General features: G+C 50.6%; 1 protein-coding gene across 1 annotated transcript in view; it reads left to right on the top strand.

Moving 5' to 3' along the window:
- CACNA2D4 (calcium voltage-gated channel auxiliary subunit alpha2delta 4) overlaps positions 1-21,432 on the top strand; it is a 120,014-nt gene extending 98,582 nt beyond the window's left edge. The window contains exons 27-38 of the mRNA XM_035550703.1: positions 1,022-1,083; positions 3,562-3,606; positions 4,483-4,545; positions 7,795-7,865; positions 8,554-8,629; positions 10,440-10,492; positions 11,522-11,577; positions 12,855-12,875; positions 17,352-17,469; positions 19,541-19,653; positions 20,088-20,170; positions 20,552-21,432. Of these exons, the coding sequence (XP_035406596.1) occupies positions 1,022-1,083; positions 3,562-3,606; positions 4,483-4,545; positions 7,795-7,865; positions 8,554-8,629; positions 10,440-10,492; positions 11,522-11,577; positions 12,855-12,875; positions 17,352-17,469; positions 19,541-19,653; positions 20,088-20,170; positions 20,552-20,638 (848 nt within the window). The 3' untranslated portion in view covers positions 20,639-21,432. The remainder of the gene's footprint in view (positions 1-1,021; positions 1,084-3,561; positions 3,607-4,482; positions 4,546-7,794; positions 7,866-8,553; positions 8,630-10,439; positions 10,493-11,521; positions 11,578-12,854; positions 12,876-17,351; positions 17,470-19,540; positions 19,654-20,087; positions 20,171-20,551) is intronic.
- The last annotated feature ends 3,204 nt before the right edge of the window (positions 21,433-24,636 follow it).

The raw sequence follows: 24,636 nt of genomic DNA, 5'->3' as shown, positions 1-24,636 counted from the left end.
TTGGTGGCTGTGAAAAAGAGCTCAAACCTCCCCTCTCTGTACTTCCTCTTCTCCCTCACTGCCACTGCATTTTCTATTTCGAGGTCCTGCTTGAGGCTGTAATTCCTGCAAAGCTCTTTGATTCAACTAGTTGACACGCAGCCCCGTTGTTCCCCATCACAGCACTGGGATGCGCACGACTGCACTGGTTATTATCTGTGCTTGTAGGCAACCGACCCAGGGAATAGCTGTGTTATTCGGCCAGGGAGACCCTGCACGGCTTCTGCTGGTGTGGAGCTGTGTCTTGCTTTAAGAACGCGATGCTGGGAATAGAAGAGAAATTAAGCTGAGAAATTAGGACACACTTCATTAAGAAACACATGCACTTTTTCTTAGAGGAGCATGCACGAGGCTGGATGGGGTACCTGAGCAGTTCTAGCCTACGTGCTCCCATCAAGGGGCATTGATATTTTTGTGCTTTTGGGGTGGTTTAAAAGCAGCCTAAATCACTGCGGTCTCCCCTTGAGACAAGTGGGTTTTCGAATCCCTTCCTCACACTGCCCTACTTTTGTCTGATTGATACCGGGTTGGGTAGATGAGCCTGGGATGATCCGAAAAGTCAGTTCTGGCCGGACAAATCCACAAAATACAAAGATGAAAGCTCACATGCTCTCTCTTTTGTTGTGTGTTTTTTTGGGTTTGGGTTTTTTTTGGTAAATTTTTTTGGGGGGAGGGTGCAGGGGTGTTGCTGTTGCTGTTAATGTGTTTGTAGCTCCGTAGTGTTCAGTGGGAGGGAGGTGTCAGCACCTCGGTACAGTCGGTGCCCGCTTCCCCCCTGCCTTGTCAAACCTCTGACTCTCACTTGGCAGCCTGACTCAGTGCTGGCCCGGCAGTGCATTTGCACTCAGAAGCAGGTCGCAATCGCAGCTCCGTCCCATTGCTTCGAGCAAATATTTACCCCTCCTTTCCTAACTTGTGTTTGTCTTTCTCTCTCTCTCTTGCACATTCCTCTGTTCATCCTCGCCCCTTTCCTTTCCCGTAGCGGTGGGTGTGCAAATTAAGCTGGAGTTACTCCAACGCAAGTTTTGGATGGCCATGCAACAGGTAGGAGCACCAGTGATCACGCAGAGACAATTTAATGCTCTTTGTCAGCGAGGTCGATGCTACATTACATCGTGTGTGGTGCCATTTTGGTGAGGGCTTTAGTGAAATTCATATTAAAATATTTCTCAAGTAGATTAGCCGGAAGTCACACGTTTCCCTAATCCTTCGATGGCACTAATGCCGCGTGAGCTGTGAGTCTGCTCCACAAATGGTGTGTTGACAGTGTCAGCATCCTGGCCTGGCATTAGCTCCGCTGCATACGACGCATTTAATTGTGGAAATATGTTTGTGCTCGGTCAGCCTTTCAGAAACCTCATGGAAATCTGAAATTTTGGGCACATGGGGAAAAAAAATCTACTGCCTTCTTTTATCATCTTGGTAATGGTAATGAAATGCTACTAGCTTGCCAAAATAAAAACGATTTGCTCCGGGGATAAACTTTCAGTGCTGTGCTAATTTTGAATGCTTGCTGGCCCACGAGAAGTGGAATAATTAAAGCAGCCCCCTGGTCTGAGAGGCAGGAAAGGTGAAACACTGCCCTGTTACCACCCGGGGGCTTTCCCGAGAGGTTTTGCTTTTGGGTGGGAGTAAGCACACAGCAGAAGCAGCTCTCAGCGGTCAGGAGAGGGAACTGCCAGCGGATGGGGGCTGTGCAGACAGGGGACCAGGAGGATGCTCGCAGGGGCAGAGCACGTGTGAGGAGCAGGGGCATCCAGCGTGGTGGCAGGAGGAGGCAGCCTGGCAGGAAGGAGGCAGAGGGACCTCACATAAACACTGCCTGTGCTAAAAGACTTCCTTTCTAGCTTAAATATAAAAATCCCCTGAGGGCCGTGCCCAGGCAGTTCTCACACAAACACACGCGCAGGCTTGTTTCAGGTGTTAATTGAAACTGGGGATGCTTATTACAGAAGCTGAAAGGAGGCTTATGTGCCAAGTGCCTGTACACCGCGGTCCTGAGAGGTACTCGTATGAAAAAAATCCCTTGCCTGGCTTCCTAGGACGTGACCGCAGCCTGACGGGGGGTGACTAACAGATTTTCTTTCTTCTCTCCTGCTGCCACACGTACTGTGCCGTGCTGCTCTGGATGTCAACGCTGCTCCCCCGTCCCCAGCCCAATGACACCGATGTAAGTAGGCACAAGCTGGGACAGGGGGCATCGTGGTGTGCCTCGCCACAGCTCTGCTTTGTGGTTGTGTGGTGTGTGTGCCAGCATGGTGCAGGCACTGTCCCTTGATTACATTCACTGGAGACAGCCCAAGCCTGCTGTAGCCTGTACATGTGACCCCCCCAGGCAGTAATGCTGCCTCGTTACGGCCATGTTTCTCTGCTCGCCGAAGAAATGATCCCAGTGGGGATGAAGTCCAGAGACACCGCTATGCGTATGCCCAGGGAGACACAACCCAACACTGTTTTGTGGAGAGGCGGGGGAGAGGCTGTGCTTGCATCTGTGGGCAAAGGGATGTGTTTTAACATCATCCCTCGAGCCTCAAAGAGCAAGCTGGAGTGTGAGCGATACTGCAAACAGACTTGACCATCTTTGACCCTCCTTTGAAATCGAGCAGTGGGATGGAAACCTGAAAATACTGAGTTTGTTCTGCAAAACTTAAAGTGAGAAGCAAAGCCTAACTTAGAGTAATGGCTCTGTTGTGGTTTGAAATGGCAAATTCACCTCTTCATATTCAGAATCATCCAGAAGGGGGGCCGGGACTTCTGCATGAGGGTTTTGCAGAAAGAAAGGACATTTGTGGGAGAGCAGGCAGGCTGTGCCACACGTCAGCATCCTCCCCTGACCCTGGAAAACCTCTGGCAGGAAGGGGACCCCATGTACAGAAACGGCAACACCGTGTCAGCTTCCTTTCCTCAGCTGCCAGGGAAAATAGTATTGAGAAATAACACAAAGAGACAGACACACGCAGCCACCGCAAACCCAGAACAATTATGAAATCAATAAGCACCTGAAGGGCTTTGTTACTCACCACTTAACCCCTCATGTCCCCACCCGCTTCAGTGTTGTGAAACAGATGTCAAATCCGGTACCCAAATCCTAAATGAAACAAATGGACGGTGCCTGGGGCTACACGAGCACCATTCACATCCTATTTTATCATTAGCTGTCCGGAGAATAAAGAAACCAACAGCAACAACAACAAAAAATCACTGCCTGAGAGTAATCCTGATCTAAAATACCATGCCATGTACTCAGACCAGATACTAGCAGATGCTGAAATGCATGCTGTTTTCTTGCCAGTGCACAATAACTTCTGTTAGCACAGCCGGAGAGCTGGATGCTGCCCCCTTCCTTCCCAAGCACAGACACTGTGCACAGGCACTGACTGGCCGACCTGGGGCTGCTTCTTGTCTTGTTCAAGATGCCAGCGAATTTGCAGGGCTTTATGGGGTGCTTTTCCTTAGCAGTCCCAAGGGGGAGCGTGTAAGATGAGAGCATGCTGTGATTCAATTCCTGCTTTTTCTTTCCAGTGCAGTGCCTTGGATGGTGCCTGTCCACTGAGCTGTCAGGATGACGTAAGTTTCCCAGATGTCTTCTCCATATCTGTGATGGAATGACTGACCACCTGCTTGGTGGAGGTCTTTGTCTCCCCAGACATCAGGTGTTGCCCCTCATCTCTCAAAACGTTGCACTGCTAGGGTAGGACCTTGTGCTGTTGAGACAAACCTGCAGCTTAGGTCTTCCCCTAGAAGCGGTGTCAACTGTGAGATGTCAGCTGAGCCCAGCAGGGACGTGTGGACTCCAACCAGCGACTCTAAGGAGAGTCCATCTCTTCTAAGGCTGTCCCACCAGTGTTCTGGTCTGCCAAAGAGTGGCTGGCGGTTTGACACGTGTATTTATGCCACTGCTCTGTACGTCTCAGGCATAGTCAGGACACGAGATGCTGTGTCCTGGATGGTGCGATCCCCAGAGAATTATCCTCCTGTGTTCATCTAGGATCCTGATTTTTCCTTGTGAGGCCTGAAGATTTTCATCTAAATTCTGTGCCTCCTTTTCCTGCTCCAAAAAATATATAAATAAAAAATGATAACACCAGAGGAGAGGGTTATTTCATGAGTGTTTATAAAACTCCCAAATCTGAAGGTGGAAAATAGTTGATAACTTATTATTAAGGAGGGGTGCTCTCCAAATATCCTGTCACTGCCTGCAGGATGTCTCCCTAAATATGGTTTGCAGTTTGCTAGAGACCATCTCTGTCACAAACAGCTAAATACCTCAAAATGGAGGCAGAGAGGGAAAAATCAATGGTCCAAAGCCTGCGTTAGCTGAGTGATGGGGTGAGGCGTGGCAGTGCCGGGGCCGAGGCCCCGCGCTTCACCCTGCAGACAGCAGCGCACAGCAGAAGCCACCACTATGCCATCTCTGATGTCGCTTCTCTTTCATCTCCACAGGTTCTGAATTGCTTCCTCATTGATAATAATGGCTTTATACTCATTTCCAAAAGACCTGCAGAGGTAAGAGAGCATAGGAGAAGAAGGGGAGGGTGCTTTGCGTGTGCCTGAATAACACACCAGAGCTGGTGAAAACCAGTGAAGTCCAATTGTGTGACAAAGGTGGCCAGGGTATGATGAAACTCAGCTGTGTGGTGAGGGGACGCCTCCAGGCACGGTGACAGCATATCCTAGGTAAGGAAGGAGTTTGCGATGATAAGGAAGGAACTAGTCATACTATCTTTTTTATCAGAAGTGAGGAAATTAAAATCCGCTCCCTCACTGCAGATGCTACTGAAGATGATCTGAGGCAGCCCCAGGAGGCAAGCATGATCTGAAAGGGACAGGGAGGGAAGTGGCACTTCTGAGCCCCAGCGAAGATGAAACAGTCATTCTGCAGCAAAGGAAGCGGAGGGGATGGTAACAGTGAAATGCCAAAGGCAAAAGTGAAAATGGCATCATTTAAGCAAATTGGAAACAGGAGTACACCTAAAGAATTGGGGCATTTAGTGGACTCGTGGAGGTAAAATGAGTAAGGAAAATTACTCAGAATATTAATGAAAATATGAGCAACAGAAGTTGCTTCCTTTTTTCCTGCTGCCAGTGCGTCCATGAGCAGTTCTGGAGTGCTCAAGGGGTGCAGTTTGTGATGAGACATCCTGTTCACCTTGGGCAAAATCAACAACACCGGTCACTGCATGGTTTAGCTATACTTTTCTGCTCTCTGGTAAATGCACCACAAACCTGTTCATTTCAAAGTAATGAAATTCCATGGATTTGGATGTCGAAAAGTGACATGTGAGAACAGTCTCATAAATTACAAAGCAGTATGTCAATGGCAATAATGAGCTTACAGAACAAATGGAAAATGAAGCATTTTGTTCCTAACGGAAGTGTGAATTTCAGTGAAATTGTGTAGTACTGGAGTTAACAAATACAGCGTGCATATTTCTAAAAGGCAGTACATCTGATTCTAGAAATTACCTACTTCAGGATGAAACAAACAAGTTGAAATGGTAATTAAAAATAAAATAATAAAACACCTGGTGGATTTGACTGGGACGAGCAGTGCAGCTTCTATAAAGGTAGAAAATCTGTCTTATCAGCTGTAGTTCTTTGAAAGTGTCGGCAAAAAATGATAACAGAGAATGAATGGCCTACTATATCTCAGTTTTTCAAAAAACCAGTAGCAAGGTCCCTCACAAGAGGCTATTCAAGAGGTTGTAGTTAAGAGTGGAACATGAAGTAGCATCATTGATCTCAAAGCAGCTGGGACAGAAAAGAAAGAAGAGGAATAAAACAGGATTTTTAGAATGAAAATCTGCGAGTCCCATAGTCTCACATCTGAATTTATCTTGGTTAGCATACCCATAACAGGCTGGCAAAAGAAACAAGTGAGACTGTGAATCCTGCAGACACTACACAATAAGTTCAGAGAGGCCAAAATGGGCACTGCTGAGGCTCACAAAACAAAGTGAATCTGCACCACGGTAGCAGCGAGGTGATACAGACGTATAAAGGGGGCAGGTAGCAAGGAATAACCAGTCTCTTTTCTGTCAGGATGGTGACCTGCCTGGCACAGTGAATATTTCAGTAAAGGTTCCTGGTCAACAACTTGTTGTGCCAAAAAAATGCAAATAAAACTTGAAAAGTAAGGGAGGAAAATACTGCAAATATGTATTGGCTCCCTACTCTGGGGGGCCAGGTCCCGCTGTGTGTTCAGTATGGGTTAGTAGTCACTGTTTTGTCCACTGACTTCCGTGGCATTTTCAAAGGTGCTTTACTGAGCCCTATCACGTGTCCATAGATAAAGGCAACTGCACCCTTTAGGTACCACAACTACTGTTCGTCCTCAGCATCGCCCTCCTGGGTTCTATTTTTCCTGCATCTTATGAAAAATGGGTTTTTCAAAAAGCTCAGCTCTGAAAGATCTGACAGGCAGAAACATGGCATTATAGTGGATTTGGGTAAATTACAAACATTATCCACATGCCCCTGAGATCAGACATTTGGGCAGGCACCAGCACTGTCATCTTCTCCAGCTGTTACCTCCCCTGACCTTGGAGAGTTCACCACTGCTTTTCTTCCCAAATGACTTCTTTATCTTGATCCAATTACTGATTTTATTTCCCAGTGGCACCACTAGTGTCCAGACTCTTAAACCCTGTAGGGAATTTGAGACAGCAGCAGCATTAAATCAGTAGCCTGTGTTCCATAGCCTTGAAAGCTGAATGATGCTGCATGGGGCTAATTGCCACTCCCTGCCTGCTGGGGACCCTTTGGGATGGGGAACTGGCTCCTGAAAAGATTCAGGACTGCTGCCTTCTCCCTGGGGCATCTTACAGGGTTTTTCTACAAGCTCTGCTCTGGTGGGACTCCAGGGACAAGGGGCGGGGTGGCAGCTAGAAGACCAAGATCCCACCGAGCCGAGTGGAGGTTGTGGAAAATCAAGTGCTGACTTTGTCTGAGGAGTCAGAAAAGCTAGTGCTTGCTCAGATCCCTTCAGCTATGTCTGGGATGATTAAAATCCAAATGCTCAAAGGGGAGTTGGTGTTATGTACTGATTTATATAGTGGAATACCTTCTAAGGCCTGTTAGAAGAGGCTCATAACCATGCCAGGCTACTGGTAGATGATTACCATATGATCTTAGGTAAACTTGCCTAATTTTTGTTTTTTGGTTTTGGGCTTTTTTTTAGTGGAAATGCCCCGCTCCAAAAAATGAAGTCCTCTGACATCTGCTAATGCATGCTAGATGACTGGGGACCTATCTGTGGAACAGTAAAACGTCCCCGCAGACTGCATGGGTGGTTCTGTCACATATGGGAGCTATTTGCTGTGAACCAGGAAGAGACAGAGGGCAGCTCATATCTTAATTTTTATTATTCATGAGTATTTTATTTAATTGCTTGTAAACTAAGCAGTGGAGTTAGCAGATTCTGAGAAATTCTGTAATGGATTTGTCATAATTTAGTAATCAGGAAAGCCAGAACTCTCATTTGTTTGAAGAAGTCTCTAAAGCAGTGGTTCCTGGATCTAGGGTTGGGACTATATTTGAGGTTATTGACTCGAAAGACAAATGGGTCCAGAGGGCCACAGACTCCACTTTTAATCCAGGCATGTAAGTAGAATTTGGGGTGTGTATTAGGCCTCTAGACAGACTGGATCAGCTGGAGCAGGAGAGAAATTTTACTCTAGACTTGGAAATTTTACACCTGACAGCTTTTTTGTTTGTTTGCTTTTTTTTTTTCTTTTTCTTTTCTTGTGTTTGCAGACTGGAAAATTTCTTGGTGCAGTGGATGGCTCAGTAATGACCCAGCTGTTGAACATGGGCATGTTCAAGAAGTACGTGGGTGTCCCTGCTCTGTGCTTCTCCTTTCTCAGCTCGTGTGTGGGGCAGAGCATGTCAGGCTCCTTCTATAAGCAGGGCAGGATGAGTGAGCGGACACATGTGGCTCTTACTTTGCATCCAGAGCGCCTTTAGCTGCCCCCCCTCTCCCCTGATGTGCTTGGCCATCATCACCCCACATCCTGGTTTTTTCCCACCTGGAAAGCCTTTCCAAGAGAGGCCACCTGAGAGGCCTCCAGAGCTGGCATTGCAGTTGGCTGAGAACATTTCTCTCTCTCCTAAAATACCTCTGGTCACCCCACTCCACTCCCCCAGCGCATGTCAAAAGACAGTTCAGATTTCTGGTGGCTTGAAATTAGGAACTAGAGGGACTTGAGGTAGATACAATTATAATTCTTCAGCTTCAGACTCTGCTTTACTCGTGACCTGTAATTAGGGACATATTTCCTCCTGTACTGACCCAGTTACATTAATCCAAGGCCTGTATTTCTTGCTTTTCACAGTCCAGCCCTGGTCAAACAGCCAAGACACATTTAAGCAGGCCACTGCTTTAGTTCTTCCACACAGAATTTTTTTTGTACAATTGCGCCCAAATAGGAAAAAGCAGTGCAGGCTGGCGTAGTTGCCCCATAGGTGGTTGCATTGCTCAATTTTGACTGCTTGCTTGTCTTGTTTTGATCCTAGGGTGACCATGTATGACTATCAAGCGATGTGTAAGATACCCTACCACCACCACAGCGGTGCCCGGCCGCTGCTCAATGTACGTATCTCTCTGCACACAGCCTTCCCTGCTGTGACTGTCGGTGGAGGCTTTCTTTTAGGACATCCCCAACACTGTGGTGTAGCATACTCCCCCCAGAAACTTCATAGCTGTTTGCCTTCAAATGCTGGGAAAGTCCAGACTCGTCTGAGGCAGGTTTCTGAGGCAGTGGTGGCCACTGACAGAGGTTTCCAATTTGGGTCTCTATTGGCATGTAGGATCTTAATGAAAATTGGAAGGACCAGGGGGAGGACAGGAACCATACTATGCCAGGCTTCTTCTGCTATAAGCTGTGACACCAGCTAGCAGCTGAAATCAGCAGAAATACTTTCACAGGGCATAGTTTTTCTCAGCAGCCCGAGAGGGAGAGTTGACCTGAAAGTGAACAGAGCATCTGGGAGAAAGTTGTCATCCTCTGAGGGAAGCGTGAGTGGGCTGGGAGTAACAGAAAGAGGGGTCAAAGCTGCTGAGAAGAGCTGGTAGCCCAGAGAACAAACTGTCAGAGGGGAAGGCTTGCCAGCACCCAAACACAACCTCTCTATTCTGATACAAACTGATAATCTAATCCCACTCTACCTTCCTAACCTCACCTCAAGCAGGCAGACCTAAGTAATTAATCAAAACTCAGCTCAATTCAAACTAGTTAAAGTAACCCTGAACAGAGATCTGTTTCTTATTGTTACAATCATTTTTTTGTGTTGCGCTGAAAGCACATCTTATGGCATGACATCATCATTTTTTCTAGCAAAAGAATTTTCAAGCAAATATTCCTTTTCAATAATGTTTCACATTTTTTAACAATATGTCAGTTTTGGCAATGGCTATACTGAATCTGGATAGATAAAATAATGTGATATTAATTAAAATATTTGCTTGATCATATCCTTGAGAATTTTCGTTAAAAAAAAAAAAAGTCAAAAAATATGAGCTACCAAAACCAGGTGAACAGGGAAGAGAATAAAAGGGTGAACCTCCAAACTTCACCTCTCTCTTCACCCTCTTAGCAAAATCTTCAAAAAGGAAGAAGTCCATTTTTACATATACATTGTTGAAAGGAAAAATCAGTCACATCCCCAACCATTTTACTATTTGCTGACTTATTTTGAAGATAAGCCAGTTAGCAGTAATTGAACATTCTCTTGTGACTGATGCATGTGTTTTGGGTTCGAGGACATGGTAGTGATTTGTGAGAGGGAGAGATGAAACTCAGCCATGGTTACCAAGAGAAGAACCAGCAGGATCCTCTGCTGAGTAACTGGCCCTGGGACTATGCTGGATTTCCAATTTGTAGCTGAAAAGAAGAAAAATGATAGAAGTCATGCCATCTTGAGGAAAAGCTGGATGAAAGCACAGTTAAGCATAATCAATCAATAGCAGATAACACTAACTCCTGGACAATGCTGTAGCTTGTCCCAGAAACACCACTTGCAATTGGAATATAAAAGCATCCTACACTTGTAGTGTCCCATTTAGCTGTATTTCTCTCCTGCTCTGAGCTCTCAAGGTCATCCATACTGGAGAGAACTCATCAAGCAATTACATCTTCAAAGTCCTTCATGCATTTGTCATAAACTCCCTGACCCTGACTGGGAGGGGTGAGAAAATATTATTAGCAGCAAGGCAGCTCCGCTGGCTTTTGATGTATTTTGAGCATTTTCCAGTGATGCCCAGACCTTGAATTTCCAGCCTGTCTTTAGGAGAGCTCTGAGTAGTGGAGGGAATTTGTCTGAAACGTGGGGTCCTGCCTAACAATTATAAAGTTTCTGACCAGGTCCTTATGGTGTTTCTCATTTCTTCTTTTGTTCTCCAGCCAATTTATGCCTTTCTAACTGCAGTGAAATGGCTGATAAGTGATTTCCTCATGTGAGTACAAAAAGATATGGGTATTTGGGAGGCTCAGACCAGCCGGGGTGAGAGCCGAGAAGGCCATGAGCAGAGGCCCCCACATAGGACATTGCTGTCAGCCTTTTTGTGACATTCAGCCCGGTGCCTCGCTCCCGGGAGGCAGAAAGCTATTACTATTCCCATTTCACAAACACAGAGGCAGAGGCCCTGAGCGGGTCTGGGACTTACCTGAAGTCACTCAGTACAAAGCAGCAGAGTCAGAAATAGGACTTGGGTCTCTGGAGGCCCCGTGCAGGTCCTCGATGCTGCGTCCTCCTCCCTGTCTCATTCGCCCACGGTATGCGAATCCTCCGCAGGGGCGAGGGCTGCCAGGAGGAAGCCAGGAAGCTCAGATCTGAGTGGCAGGCAAGGGAGAAGAGAGAGGAGGAGAGGGAATGCTTTGTATCGAGCTCTGGATTCAGGCTCACCTCAAACTGGGGGGGTGGGAATAAGAGTTAGAGCTCAAATTAGGACCAAGCTCAAATTGGGACCAAAGCTGCTTAGCTTGCTGGGCCCAGGCTGAAACCCTGACCCTGAGCATCTCAGCCTGAGAGGCTGAAAAGACCCAGATCCTGGGCCTTGAGCTTATTGGCACAGCATAATTCAGCGTGGCTTGCAGCTAGTGCCAGCTCCCTGCAAGCCGCCTGTGCCCACTCAGATGTGTCTACAACGACTGGATCCAGCTTCAGCCTCGAGGGCTGCCACGTTCATCCCTTCACTGGCGAGGTACCCAGACAGTGTGCCCTTCATGAAAAGCCCACTCAGTTATTCCATAATATAGATCCCATGATACGGAGACATACTGTGTCACGTTGAGCAACCAAAAACAAAAACAAACAAACAAAAAACAAACAAACTGGGAAAAAAATAATCTCAGGCTTCCACTGCCTGAAAATCCACAATAAACATTTTAGAGCTGATATTTGCCAGGCCACGGAGGCATCTCACTGCCACCTGCACCCTTCCAGGCTGCTGAAAAAGCATCCTCTGTTCTTGCTCTTTTGACAGTTTCCTTTTGGAGTTTAACATGAGTAGCTTCTGGCACTCAGACAACTTGGCAGACGGTGAGTACACGGGAGTCCAGCCACCCCTTAGCACGTGAGTGTCACAGCTGCTGGTGGCAGCAGAAACTGTATGGGGAAGCCAAACCTCGTGCAAGAAGCTGCCATCCCATCACATCTCTCTGTGGACACTGGAAGCCAGCTTCCAAGTCCCAACACCACCTGTCTCCCTCCCAACCCCATTTCAAGCTGCCCAAGCACCAGAGCCATCAGGGGGAAGCCTGTGCAGCTCAGTGTGCTTTCCTCAGCGTAACTGCGGTAACATGGGGAGGTTTTTCTTTCTGAGCACCCCACCCTGTGCGTCTATCAGCCGCAAAGCCCTTCGGTTGGAAAGACTTCCAGTCTTTCGTGATGATGGCCCGAGGGACAGGACAGAGCAGGGCTGGAGCAGCAGGCTCTGCAGAGCTAGCCAGAAAGCCTGTAAGGTTCAGCTGAGAACAGCGTCCTTGCACCCTTTTCTTCAGCCATCCCACTGAGTTGTGCTGGATGGCTCAAATAACGCCTTTACTTTCCCACTGGACTCTCTCTGGAAGGCAGGAGGTGGTGGCACATGCTCCTACAGGCGAGGGACATCAATGGCCCTGAGGTGACTGTAAGGGACAGGTGAAGAGTGCACATCTACGTAGCAGTGTAGACGCAATTATTGCTTCCTCACTAACTATTCAGCATTAATGGTACTTTGAGTGGGTGGACACGGAGGAACCTTCCCTGCTAACAGTGGGGTTGAGTCCTCTGCCTTAAGTTCTCCTGGTGTAACAGGGAACCACTTGTTTTCAGAGAGCAAGAAGTCCTTGTAGTCAGAGAGCCAGCGCAGTGTCTGGGTGCTGTCCATCCTACTTACCTCCTCCAAAGAGGCTCTCCAGACATGGCACTAGAAGCTGCAGATCTCCTCTGTGTGGCCCTGGATGCTGCTTTAACTTGTATCAGGATGAAGGGAGTGTCCCCATGCAGAAATCAGTGAGGAAGAGATAGATGAGCAAGTACAGCTCTTCTATAGTGCAGGAGGGAGACAGACAGGCGTGGTGTTCCTGTAGAGAGCTGTTACGGATGCTAGATGGCTGCAATTTGATTTGATTTTTGCTAGAGGAGATGTGAGGGAAAAGGGAGGGGGTTCTTGCTTCTACACTGCTCATCACCATTTCCTTTTGTGCTTTCCTCATCATTCTTGCATCACCTCCATGCCCGCTGCGTGCCAATTCATCTCTTCGCTGTGCTGCCATCATGTGAAACTGTCATGTGGCTCCATCTTCATTGTGTGTGTGTGCATACTGCTCCTCCAGCCAAGGCTGTCTTCCATCACTGTAAGTAGAACCACCATGTAGCCAAAAGAGGAGGGTCTAGCTAGAAATCCCAGGCTAGGAGTGACAATTTTCCACCTTTTGGACAGTGGGGAACTTAGAGAAGGGTGTCATGGTTGCATGGCAGTGCCTGGCTCTATTTCCCTGCACTGCAGGGAATCAGGAGATGCTGTTGCTGGTTTAGCTCGCTGAGCTGGTGATGTTAAAGGTCTGTCACTGAGAGGCCAACACAAGAAGGGACACACCAGCCTCCTTAGTGACCACAGCCCCAAACAAGACCATCACTTGTGGCTATAGCACAGATGGGCTGTTAGCCACTCTAACGTGGTTCTTCCTTCACTCTGGCTCCCTGCTGCCCCCATCTTTTCAGGCGTTACACCAAAACCAAAAGCAACTTGTGCCTTCTTGCAGAAAAATCTGTTTGGGTCTTGTTGTCTTCAGATATTCAGAGGCAATTTAAGTCTTCTTTTCCACACCCCATGGCTTAGCCCCTCTGATGAATACCAGCCCAGCTCCAGGATAATGGAGAATTACTTTCAAGCAGTTTAACTGATAAGTATGTGCTGTAGCTCATAAATCCACTCTTGCAGGCAAGCTAGAAATCCCTCCAGACAGAGTCCAGACTGTGGCTGTGTTTGTATCTCATTGCTTCCATATCTAGCTCGTGTTCACTGGTTTGCTCTCTGCCCAGCAAGACGTATGTGTGAGACAGAGATAGAGAAATAGACAGTTGGAATGTGCCTTGCTGTGTGAAGAAGAGGAAGACGAGGAGAGTGTGGCTGTAGATGAAGAAACAAGGGTCCATGCGTGGGGGAGGGAGTGGCAGAGTGGAAGGAAACCATTGGGGCTGGAGGGAATGGGTTGCACGTGTTGTTAAGAACAGGCTGAAGATTTTTGCCAGGGATGTTAACATTTTCTTGACTGCCTGCCAAGGCTGGCGAATGCAAAACGTATGGAGAGGAGACATTTTCTGGGAGAGAAACTAAGTATATGTTTATTTGAGGTTATGTACAGAGGAATTAACAGTTGGGGATCTAATGTTCACCCCTGCTGTGTGCACCTCCGGCTCTGCAGCACTGGTCCTATTTCTGCTTCCCAAATTCTCGTGCTTTCTGGAAATGTGAGGCTTGCCACTGGAGTATGGGCACGATTGATTCAGATTGCAGTCCTCATGCAAATCTGCTTCTCAGAGATGGTGAGAAGACGTTTGCTGCCACAGATTTTTCACTGCTCTCAGCATCTCTTTCCCCTCTGTGTTTGTAAGGGCTTCTGCTTTTATGGACATCACCACAGATTTGAAGGCCTTTAATTAAGCCAGAAACACTTCCAGCCAAGGCACGCAGCCTAGAAAGGAATATTTCTAGAATTCTGGAGCTCAGAAAAGTTTCTTTCTGACTGCATGGTAAAGCGCACAGAGGATAGTCATTTGAAATCTCCGTTTTGTATTTGTCAGTGGCAGATTTTGTCTCATCCGTACCTGAGTAAATCCTTTGACTCGGTGCAGATATTCATGATTTATGGTGGTGGGAAAGAGTTCACAATCTGGGCTGCACTGTGTGCAGCAAGGAGCAGCGGCTGCCTTTGCTACTCAGAAGGATTGGTTGCCAACTGTCTGACAAAGTCTTTCTGGAAGTGCAGATGGTAGCAATGACAGCCAGGAATTAACTCACACTTTGCTATAAAGTTTGCAATTTGTTATCAGCTTCTCAGACTGTTTACTAATCCCTGACCACCAGACTCTCAGAGCTGCTGATAAGGTTTTGATGTCCAGCCTGTGTGCGCAGAGGCTCAGCCCCAGCGAGCTGCTGATGGTGTGCATGCTGCCGGGCTCCTCTGAGCTCCTGAATACTGCTGCAGCTGCATTGCCTCCAGGCAAATTAAGTGGCAGTGGGCTTAAGCATAATCTCTGTCTCAGGTCTTGTCTCCGTGCAGAAGTCAGGGATTTTAAAGTGGCTTATTTTCATTTAGCCTGTGCCAAGAAACTGATTTAAGATGGTCTGTGCAGGGGACGTGTGCCAGTTTAACCGCGTAGTGCATGTGATGAGGTTAACCCAGAGCCAGTCTAATTGCTGGCGTCTGTGAAAGGCTGCAGAGAAACGCAGCTCCTGTGAGGGACTCAGCCCACACTGCCAGGGGCTGAAGAGCCCCTACAGGGTCCAGCCCCGGTGCACTTCCCGTCTCTTACCTCCCTGGTCCTGTGCGGTAGCTGAAGCAGGGCTGGCGTAGGTTGGGCCTGTGAGCGGGGCTGGGCTTGCCGAGGCTCCAGGTGTGCCCTGGTGGTTGGGCATCTTCTTCACTTGCCTTCTCATTAAGACCCCCCTTCTCAGGTCACCTTTGTGGTCATCACAGCTGTTCTTCTGAGAAAGAAACATCACAGCCTGCCTCAAAAGATGTCTGCTGCTGTGACAGCCCTGGTCAACACCACCATGAGATTCCAGAGGTTGACACAGCGGGACCGTGATAGCTCATGGCTCAAGGACGGATGTGGGGTCCTGCCACACGCATGTCCCTAAGACGGGCTGTGCCCGTGGTAGTCTGGCTGCAGGTTACGGAGTTAAAGCATTGTTTTCCCACTAGTACAGCAAATTAAGGCTGAAGGAAAGGGCTCCCATCCCATTCTTCAACCGCCTTTAGTCCTTCAGGAACTTCGCTGGCCAGTTTATGGTCATCCAGTAGCTGCTCTGAGCTGGAAAGCACTGGTAGCTTTTGTCATCAGAGCATGAATGAAGGTAGTGTGAGGAGTGCTGAATCTTGATGCTGAAATCAAGCCCTCTGTGCTTTTGGATTGGCGAACAATGAACTAAAACATGGTGCTGAGAGGTGGTTCCTACAGCGTGAAAGGATTTAAATAGGAGGCTGCCTCGTGGGGGGTGTTTTCAGAAAGGTCAGGAGAAGAGCACAAGACACAGCCACAGGGGCTCTGTGCTGCAGGGAGGTGTTTAAATCCCCTTCACATCCACCCGGGGAGGGCACTAGACAGGAGGCTGGGCTGCAGCCCCTGGCTTCTGATGAATGCCTTATGTCTCTGGATTGCCAAGGCAGAGAGAAGAACCAGGGAAAATCATCCTGCCTTTGTCTCTCGCGTAGTCCCCATTGTGCAGACAGCGAGCTCCGTGGGGTGTGCCTTCCTCTTCCTGTGCACTTCAGCACTGTGAGGGGAGAGGCGTCCGTAGCGCTTGGTGAGGCCTTGACCTTACCCCTCAGGACCACGAACGCCCTCTCGATGCCTTCTTACCACACACTGACTGATCAAAACCTCTGTGGCTGCATTTTTCTACCAATATTCCCTGCAGCAGCTGCAAGGGACGAACTGGTGGTCCCCAGGTCAGGGGGACTGCAGCCCCTGGGTCTGGGGGCCGTGAGGTGAGGCCTTTGTGCCCAGCGCCTGCAGCTGGTGTGGAAACAGTCCTCATGCTTCTTGTCTGCGCTGCAGCCGCTTCTCCCCTAGCAACAAAGCCTCACATTTCGATCGGAGACGTTCCCCTGTGTGCCACGGAGGCAGGAGCTGCCTTTGCTACCTCCAACTGCAGAAAATAATTGCCGGCTGGCCCGATCAAGCGAGGCAAGGAGGACTTTGCTGAATGCCTAGAAATGATGCCCTTGCTTCTCCAGGGAGGCTCAGCGAGGCAGTTCAGCTCACCCTCATCCCAAAATTAGTGTGGGAGCCCCACAGAGTGTGACTGGGGAGCAGCAAGGCAGTGGCTCTGCCTTGGCAGAGGATCCTTCCCTGCCACAGCCAGCCCCGCGCGCTCGCCAAGGCTCGGCCAGGCCCTCACAGCCACCTTCTGTTCCCCTGTGGGCGCATGCCAGCCCTGTCTGCTGGCAGTGTTTTCTTTTTAAAGATGCGACACGCTTTCAGCCCATCCGTTTGCCTGCCATGGGATCTCTCTGAAGCGTCAGAGGACTCCGAAAAGGTCGGAGGCTGACGGAGAAGTGGGAACGCGTGAGGTTGCATTAATTTGCAGACCCGTTTTAGACAGGCTGGCAGGCCTCACCGGCGAGAGGGGGCACCCTCATTGGTAGTGTCTGGGAAGGATTTTCCATGTGCCCTCTGAACACAGGGCATCCCCACCAGTGCAGATCTCCAAGCACAGGCACCGAGGACCAGCCTGTGCGTGGACCTGACGTGTACAAAAATACATGACCCAGTGCCAGGGCAGGCAGGAGGGACTCAGGAGGGACTCTGAAAGGCAGCAGGTGTGGTAGCCCCCCCCCCCAGCGGCCCCACACCCCGGTTTCTGCAGGGAGAAGGGATGGGGAGTAGCAGGAGCACTCCTCGCACAGCCTGGTTTTCCCACACCACCTAGTGGGAGCCAGCATCACTACAGCGCTCCGTGGTGCTGCTCCTTGCTCCTCTGAGCCCTGGTAAGCACCTGCCCCTGTTCGAGCCCCTCTGTCAGCACTGCTAAAGTCCCGTGTCTCAGGGCAGATGTCCCCGTTATGGTCCTCTCACCCTGCCTGTTCTTGTCCCTGCCGCAGCTCACAAGCACAAGAAGCACGACACCCTGCAGCCCTGTGACACAGAGTACCCCGTCTTTGTGTACGAGCCGGCCATCAAGGAGACCAACGGGCTGATCGAGTGCGGAGACTGCCAAAAGTAAGAATTACAGCTTCCCTTTCATTCAGGCACCAGGCCACGCCGGCACCACAGCCTGGTCACAGCCCAAGAAGAGTCACCTGCTGCTGTGCCTCCCGTGTCCTGGGCTGGGGGCAGCACAAAGGGAGAACAACCACGTTACGGCTTCTCGATAGAGAAGGAAGAATTAAAGCCATCTGTTAATAAGCAGAGGTGGCTGCAGGAGGAGGGAGAGAGTGTTTAAAAAGAGAAAGTCTCTTTTCCATTCCGCAGATTTCAGAAAGGAGCTGTTTCTGTTTTTTCACGTTTCTGGCAAAAGTTTTCTCCTTAGAAAACTTTCCTTTTCGCAATGCTTTCAGCTTTCCTTTCCCCTTTTTATTTTCCCTCTTTTCTGTTTTTCTACAGAAAAAAAAGGAGGGATTAGGGGAAAAAAAGAAGTGTTAAACCAAAAGAAAGCAAAACAAGGGGAACCTTTTTTACTTTCCATTTTCATTTTAAGAGAATGAGCAGTCAAAACTAACAGAAAAGTCATTGTGAAAAGAGGCCATTTTCAGCAGTTGCGTAGCACCATCAGTAATCATGCGTGGAAGGGTGAAAGGAGGATGAAATTTCCACTGGTCCGGCTTTTCCTAACGTGCTGTTACGTAGACCCGCACAGAGGAGGCCAAACAGATCTGACTGGAATCCCTCATAAAGAAAAGAAAAGCCTTACCTGCCTTGGGTCTTGGACCGACTGCTGGAAAGAATTAAAGGTCAAGAAAACAGCCTGTGCTAGTCAGCACTGCTTTATGAAAAATGGGCCTTGCTGTGCGTTGTCAGAGAGCAGAGAGCGGGTTTGGTGACAAAGGGAGCTGTGTCGGTGCTGTAACCTCTGGGAAGAGCCAGAGCAGTCGCCTGCCCCAGGCAGACCTGTTTGTGCCTTACACTGTCACTGCACAAACCAGCGGCTCACCTTGCCTTGCTGTGGGGCACAGGTCAGTGCCTTGCCCCAGCGGACACATGGCCTGATTCATATTCACCTCTAGTGAATACAAAGAGCCCTGGAAGCTAGGAGAGGCTGGACAGTGAGCACCCAGGGAAATAGGGCAGTTCTCCAGAGTGGTTGGGGTGGTCAGGGCAGCCTCACAAACCTCTATGGCCACAGCCTGATCCAGAAGCCCTCTTCCTTGGCTGAGAGCAGGAACAGGAGAGACACAAATGAGTCATCAGGCAGGGGGTGACATAGGACAATGAGTGCGACCACGTGGCCACGGGCACAGCAGCCTCCTGTGTGCAGAGCCACACCTGAGCTGCCCACTCACGCACACGTGCGTGCACACTCATGCACAAAGCTGCACACGTGGCCAAAACACGTGGCTGCCCTTCTGCCCTGCCCACAGGAGCCCTCCAGCTCCCACACAGCCTGCAGCCCCTCGTGCAGGCCCTCACATGGATGCCCTCGGGCAAATGCTTGCATCCAGGAACATCCTCGCCTGCACGTGCCCATCACCAGGACTTTCTGTTTGTCTCATGGGGAGGGGAAGGGAAAGACAAACTGTTGGCTGCAAACTGAAGCTTTACAGGGAGACTAAGCACCAGGTAGCCAGTCCTGTCACGCAGGTGTAATGCATGATGTTACCGAGCTCCTCCATTTGTCTCTCACTTAACATGAAATTTAGCAGAACTCTGCCCCCTGAGGATCACAGTGTGCACACAGCCTCATGTTCTGCACGCACATGTGTACATACACATTGGCCGGGCACTGGCACACCTCCACGTGAAGCCAGGCCTTCTCACACATGATCCTCTGAGACGTGCTGCCCCACTCCGGTGTGCCTGGGGAGGGCCTCTACTGGGTTTCGCTTGTTTTTTTGGTTGGTTGGGTTTTTGGTTCCGATTTTGGCTTTTCTGCTGTGCAGAGTTGTACTGAGCCAGCTGGGCGCTTCCTGAGGACAGGAAGGTGTGCACTGCTCCTCTCCTGCCTTCTGCTGATACCCCCTTCCAAGCTTCTCTGTTTCCTTTGGCCTTATTTGCTAGGGTGAACAGGGCCAGGCAATGCCAGGGCCATGCCGGGGAGGGCTGCGATTTCTCTGGTGCGCTCTTTTTTCCACAGGATGTTTGTGGCACAGCAGATTGCCAGCAGCAACCTGCTGCTCCTTGTCACAGATGCTGCTTGCGACTGCAACATCTTCCCACCTGTCCTGCTGGATGCGAAAGAAGTCAAATATATCCTTCTGCTTGCCCTGGGGCTCTGGGTTTGCTAGGGTGGAAAGCATGTGGTAATTCCCACAGGGAAAGGGGTGGAGGGCATAGCCTGGCTTGTGGGCCAGCCAGGAGGCAGGGGAATGGAGCCAGTGTGAGGGAGAGGAGGCAACAGTCCTGCTGCTGGAGCCCAGCCTCCCACCACGGGGCAGCCCCCAGCTCCGTGCTATTTTGCCATTTGTAGCTGCCGGCCATTCCTTGCCTTTCTCTAGCACTTAGCGGCATCCCCAGCCCATGTACCTGCAGCACCGCAGCTGGGAGGTGGCTGCCCGGCCCCGGTCCTCCCCTGTCCCCGAGGCTGTCCATTTCCCCAGGGGAAATGCCCCAGGGCCCCATCTCTGTGTGCGGCACTTGTGCCCTTTCCTTCTCACCTGCCCGTGTCCTTAACTGCCCCGCACATAACGCCTCCGTGAAGTGCGACCGGATGCGCTCCCAGAAGCTGAGGCGGCGCCCGGACACGTGCCACGCGTTTCACCCCGAGGTGCGGCCACAGGGCATCGTGGCAGGCGGGAGAACACAGGGGCTGGGCTTCCCCCCACCCTGGGCACCGTGGCTGTGCACACACGTCCCCTCTTCCTGCATGCATTGTGCCTATTTTGTGCCCATCCCAAGATGCAGCCTGGTGGATCCCCAAGGGGCTTCCTCACAGGAAGACATCACACTAGTGACACCTGGGCAGGGCTTGAGCTCCAGCGGTGGTGGGCTTTTGGGTTTCCTCAAACCATCCCTCAGCACGCCTTCCTTCAGGCTGTGCTACATAGCTTCTGCAGCCCCTGCTCTCCCTCCCAAAAGCGAGGGGCACACTCCCACCATGCCACCATGGCAGCACGCACGCTGATACCTTGTCTTCTCTGTCCCCCAGGAAAACGCCCAGGACTGCGGCGGCGCTGCCAAGCTCTCCGTCTCTCTGACGCTGCTCCTCCTGCCCCTGGCACTGCTCCTGCGGTGACACTGCCCGTGGCAGGGACACGGCGAGGGACAGGGCTGCGGGAGGAGAGGAGACAGGGCCGCCTTTGGGGACGCCCTGTGTGACTCCCTCCAGCTCCAGGGACAGCAGGGGTGGCCAGCACGGCTCAGACACGTGTCGCACGTCCCCGTGGCCCTGCCTGTCTCATGGCCATGGTGGAGCAGTGTGCCCTGAGAGGCAGAGGGCTCCGCCGGGCAGCTCTTGCCTTAGGAGAGCAGGTGGGCAGGAGACCCTGGCTGCTGCTGCTCATAAGAGCTGCCGGGATTTTTGAGCACCCAGCTGTCGGGGCCAACATCTCCTGGTCTTGGGGTGTTCATCAACCAGGACCCCAGGCTCAGGACATGGCTCCAGCCCCGAGCTGCACTAACTGCACCCACAGTGGACCACAGGGGATGGCACGGCTGGCCTGGAGCTGCAGTTCTGCCGAGGGGAACACTGCACTCACAGCATCCAGATATATCTCCAGGCATGGGCTTGCCTTGAGAAAGGGGCTGTGTGTGATCTGCCGAAGCAGCAGGAGGTCCCCCCTGCCTGCTGGTTTCACGGCAGGAGCAGCTCGGGTATGGGCACTGTTCCCTCGGAGCAGCGCTGCCCTGCCTGGGGAGGCTGCCTGTGGTTGTCTGGGGGTGAGCAGCCCCTGCCCTGAGCCTGGCATTCCCGGCTGGGGGGGCACAGGCCGTTTGTCACAGAGCTTTATGAACAAGGGGTGGGGAGCACCCGTTTTTCTTCTCTTTTTGTATGAACTGCTCTGTACCACCTCATTAAAAAAAAAAAAAGTGTATTTTATATAGATACTGAAGTTTCATCACGTCACGTTTGGTGCTAAATGCAGCCCTACATCCCAGGAACCCCTCTCCCTGCCAAACTTATGGGAATGAGGTGCAGGTGGAGGGAGCTGCATGGGCAGGAACCCCCAGACGCACCCCCAGGTGTGCTGGGGCCATGGGACGCTGCCCCTCCTACCAGTGGCTCCTAGCGGGGCCCTTTGAGGCCAGTGGGTGGCTGGCTTTGCTTTCCCAGAGGCGGTGTCACAGCAAAGAGGAGAGGAGCGACTGCAGTACTAGGAGTGAATCAGGCTCTGGAGGGAGATTTGATTTCCATCCTGCAGCTCCAGTGACCTTATCAGAGTAAGACGCAGCCGAAGAAGATGAAGACGGCGCGGGAGGAGAAGGGGCTCTGTCAAACCCAAGTTGTTCAGAGCTCAGGCTCAGCTCCCCGCTGGCAGGACCAGCTACCCAGGGCTCGGTGCTGCTGCCCTTGGCGAGGGTGACCTCGCTGTCAGAAGGGATAACGGCCCCAGCTCCACGCAGCTTAACGAATTTGTGTCAGCACACATTGCCCTGCCGTGGTTGATTTCAGGTGCATTAATCCACAGCAAACACGGTCCCATGAACAGAGCTGCGCTGGGAGAGTAAAGGTGTTAATCATACCCAGCTCGGTTTCTTCAGACAGTGCATGGGTTTTAACTGGAGGGAAGAGGACAGAGGTGAGAACCCCATCATTTCTTAAACTAATAACTAAGGGTGGAGGCTTGCCTTTAAGACCTGACCTTAAACCCAAGGCGGCACTGGGAGACAGGAGAAACGTCCCATTGAGTGCCCCCAGCCACATCTGGGTGCTGCCACCTGCCATGAGAGACGCTGTGAGCATCAGCACGCGCTCCCCACTTCGAGTCATGCTACCAAGCTCGTGACAGAGCGAAGGCGGCGACTGGACCTTCAGGTATGACCAGACACGGGTGACTACATGCTACAGAAAATCATTTACATCAGCTGTTTGCAGCTGGGAGAGGGCAAGAGAAGCAGCAGCTTTCCAGCAAGCTGGCCTGAGTCAGCTTGTATGTAGCAAGGGCCAGGCAGATCCCAGACTGGGGGCAGCGAGGGGCAGTATGTGCCAGAAGGGCAGGCGAAGGACCCATCTGACAGCCCTGCTGGGTTTTACACACACCTCTTAGGCCAGAGCCGCAGGATATTTTCCAGGATGCTTTTTCCAGGGGAGCCCAGCTCCAACCAGCTGCAAGGCAAAGCTCAAACGCGCACCGGTCCAGCATGGCTGGAGTCAAACACAAAAGGTACCTATAACAATTTGCCTCTGTCAGGGAAACACATCATTTCTCTGGGAACACAGCCAGGCATATGATTTTTCTCATCTCGTTTACAACTGGAGCAGTTCAGTTTTTACGCCAGCTGTGAGCAGCCTCTGTGCCCAGTTGTTATGTGCCAGCGCTGAAGCTGCTAAAAAATGAGATCAGCTTGAATCTCCAGGGCAAACACCTCCGGGCTCGGAAGCAGCAATAGCTCTGGTGTTCAAACACGAGCATTACAGGAGGGGAGAAAGGCAAAAGCGAAGTTCTGAGCTAGTTCTGGAATCACCAGAGTTAAGGCTGAGCAGGCAAAGTCCTCTTGTGTGCACACAGGAATGCCAGGGTAACTGCTCACTCACAAACAGCCCCCGTCCCCAAGGCCTCCCTTCCTGGGGTGAACAGGATGGTCCACACCGAGGAACCGGCCCCACAAGGCTGCGCAGATGATGCTGGGCAGAGGAGATCCTGCTGCGCCTTTCCTATCTGCCCTTTGCTGAAATACTCGAGGATGACCACACGTGGTGCTGTCGTGAGATCAAGGCTGGTATTCCTTCATCTGTAGCAATTCCAATCTAGGGATCTCCTCCAAGGAGCTGATTTTTTTATTTTTTTTTTTAAGGAACTTTATTCAAAGCACATCAGCTGGTGCTCAGCACTTCTGGAAATCAGCCTTGAGAACTGGGACTTGAGCACTAAAGACAAATATAGAAGTACTGACCAGCAGGAGAGGTTGGCTCGAACAGATTGCTTGATGGCACACAGCAGGCATGGGAATAAAATAATAAAAGGAAAAAAAAAAAAAAACTTGGTTTTGCAGGGAAGCCTCTAACAGCTTCAACTAAAACAAACTCAGCTCCTTCGTCCTGATCATGCATTTAACTTAATTTCCAGATCCTTTTAAAAAGTTAGGCAATGGCCTTAGATGTTCACCTTGATTGCAGCGCTTCAGTCCATGCTCAGGACAAGTTCACCCTTTGCAGTGAATGAAGCAAGTGATTCCAGGGAGAGGGCAACGCATGGCCACAACTACACACAGAAGAGGTAGGGCATAAAATTTAGGACTACCTATGCAACTTTTAAGTATTGTTCCAATTTTTGAAAACAAAATAAACCCAATTCATCCTCAAATGCGGTAGCTTTTTTTTAGCGCAACTCATGTAATCTGATGCTGAAGTTCTCCACGCTCCTTGAATTTGCTTTTATATAAAAAATCTATCCTGAGATGTCAAGCTGACACAGGTTATTTACTGGAGCTGACCCTCATACAAGACTCTGCAAAACATGTATCTCGCATCAAGTAACTGATAAACAGCCCAGCTGTAGATGCCCAGACTCAGCGTGAACCACCACAAGAGGAGGATTAGGCATATCTTGTTGAGGCAGTTCGCAGATGTTTGCTGACAGCTGAGGAAGGGAGATGCAGGAGCACCAGGAGGAGCACGAGGCTCTGCTCCAGGCACAGGGCTGTTGGTCGGCCTCACTCCATCCCCAGCCGGACACAGCTCCTTCCCACATCTGCGTGCCAGGAGGAGACAATCAGTCCCTTACATGGGTACAGGCTGGGAGACATTTCCTCTGCACCACTGATTCCAGCCCAGCCTTCCAGGAGAGCTCTTCCCAAGCTCAACTGACCTAAAAGCAAGCCCACACCAACTGAAGTCACCAGCACCTGTCCTCCTCCCTCCCCGCTCCTGTTCTTCTGTCCCTCCCCCCCCCCCCCCCAATCTTCCTCCTCACAAGCTCTCAGGTGCTCACATGAGAAATGTTGCCCCAGGCTATTTCCCTTGGGAAGTTCAGAATAGCTGCGTGCCAGGGGATATCTTATGACAAGCAGCTTGATGAAATGGTGGCACCAGGCACACCAAATAACACCTCCCTCCCCCGTGCCGCTGCCAAT

Source organism: Cygnus atratus, chromosome 1 (genome assembly GCF_013377495.2).
Source record: "Cygnus atratus isolate AKBS03 ecotype Queensland, Australia chromosome 1, CAtr_DNAZoo_HiC_assembly, whole genome shotgun sequence".
Taxonomy (NCBI): Eukaryota; Metazoa; Chordata; class Aves; order Anseriformes; family Anatidae; genus Cygnus; species Cygnus atratus.
This window is presented reverse-complemented; position numbering and strand designations above follow the sequence as displayed.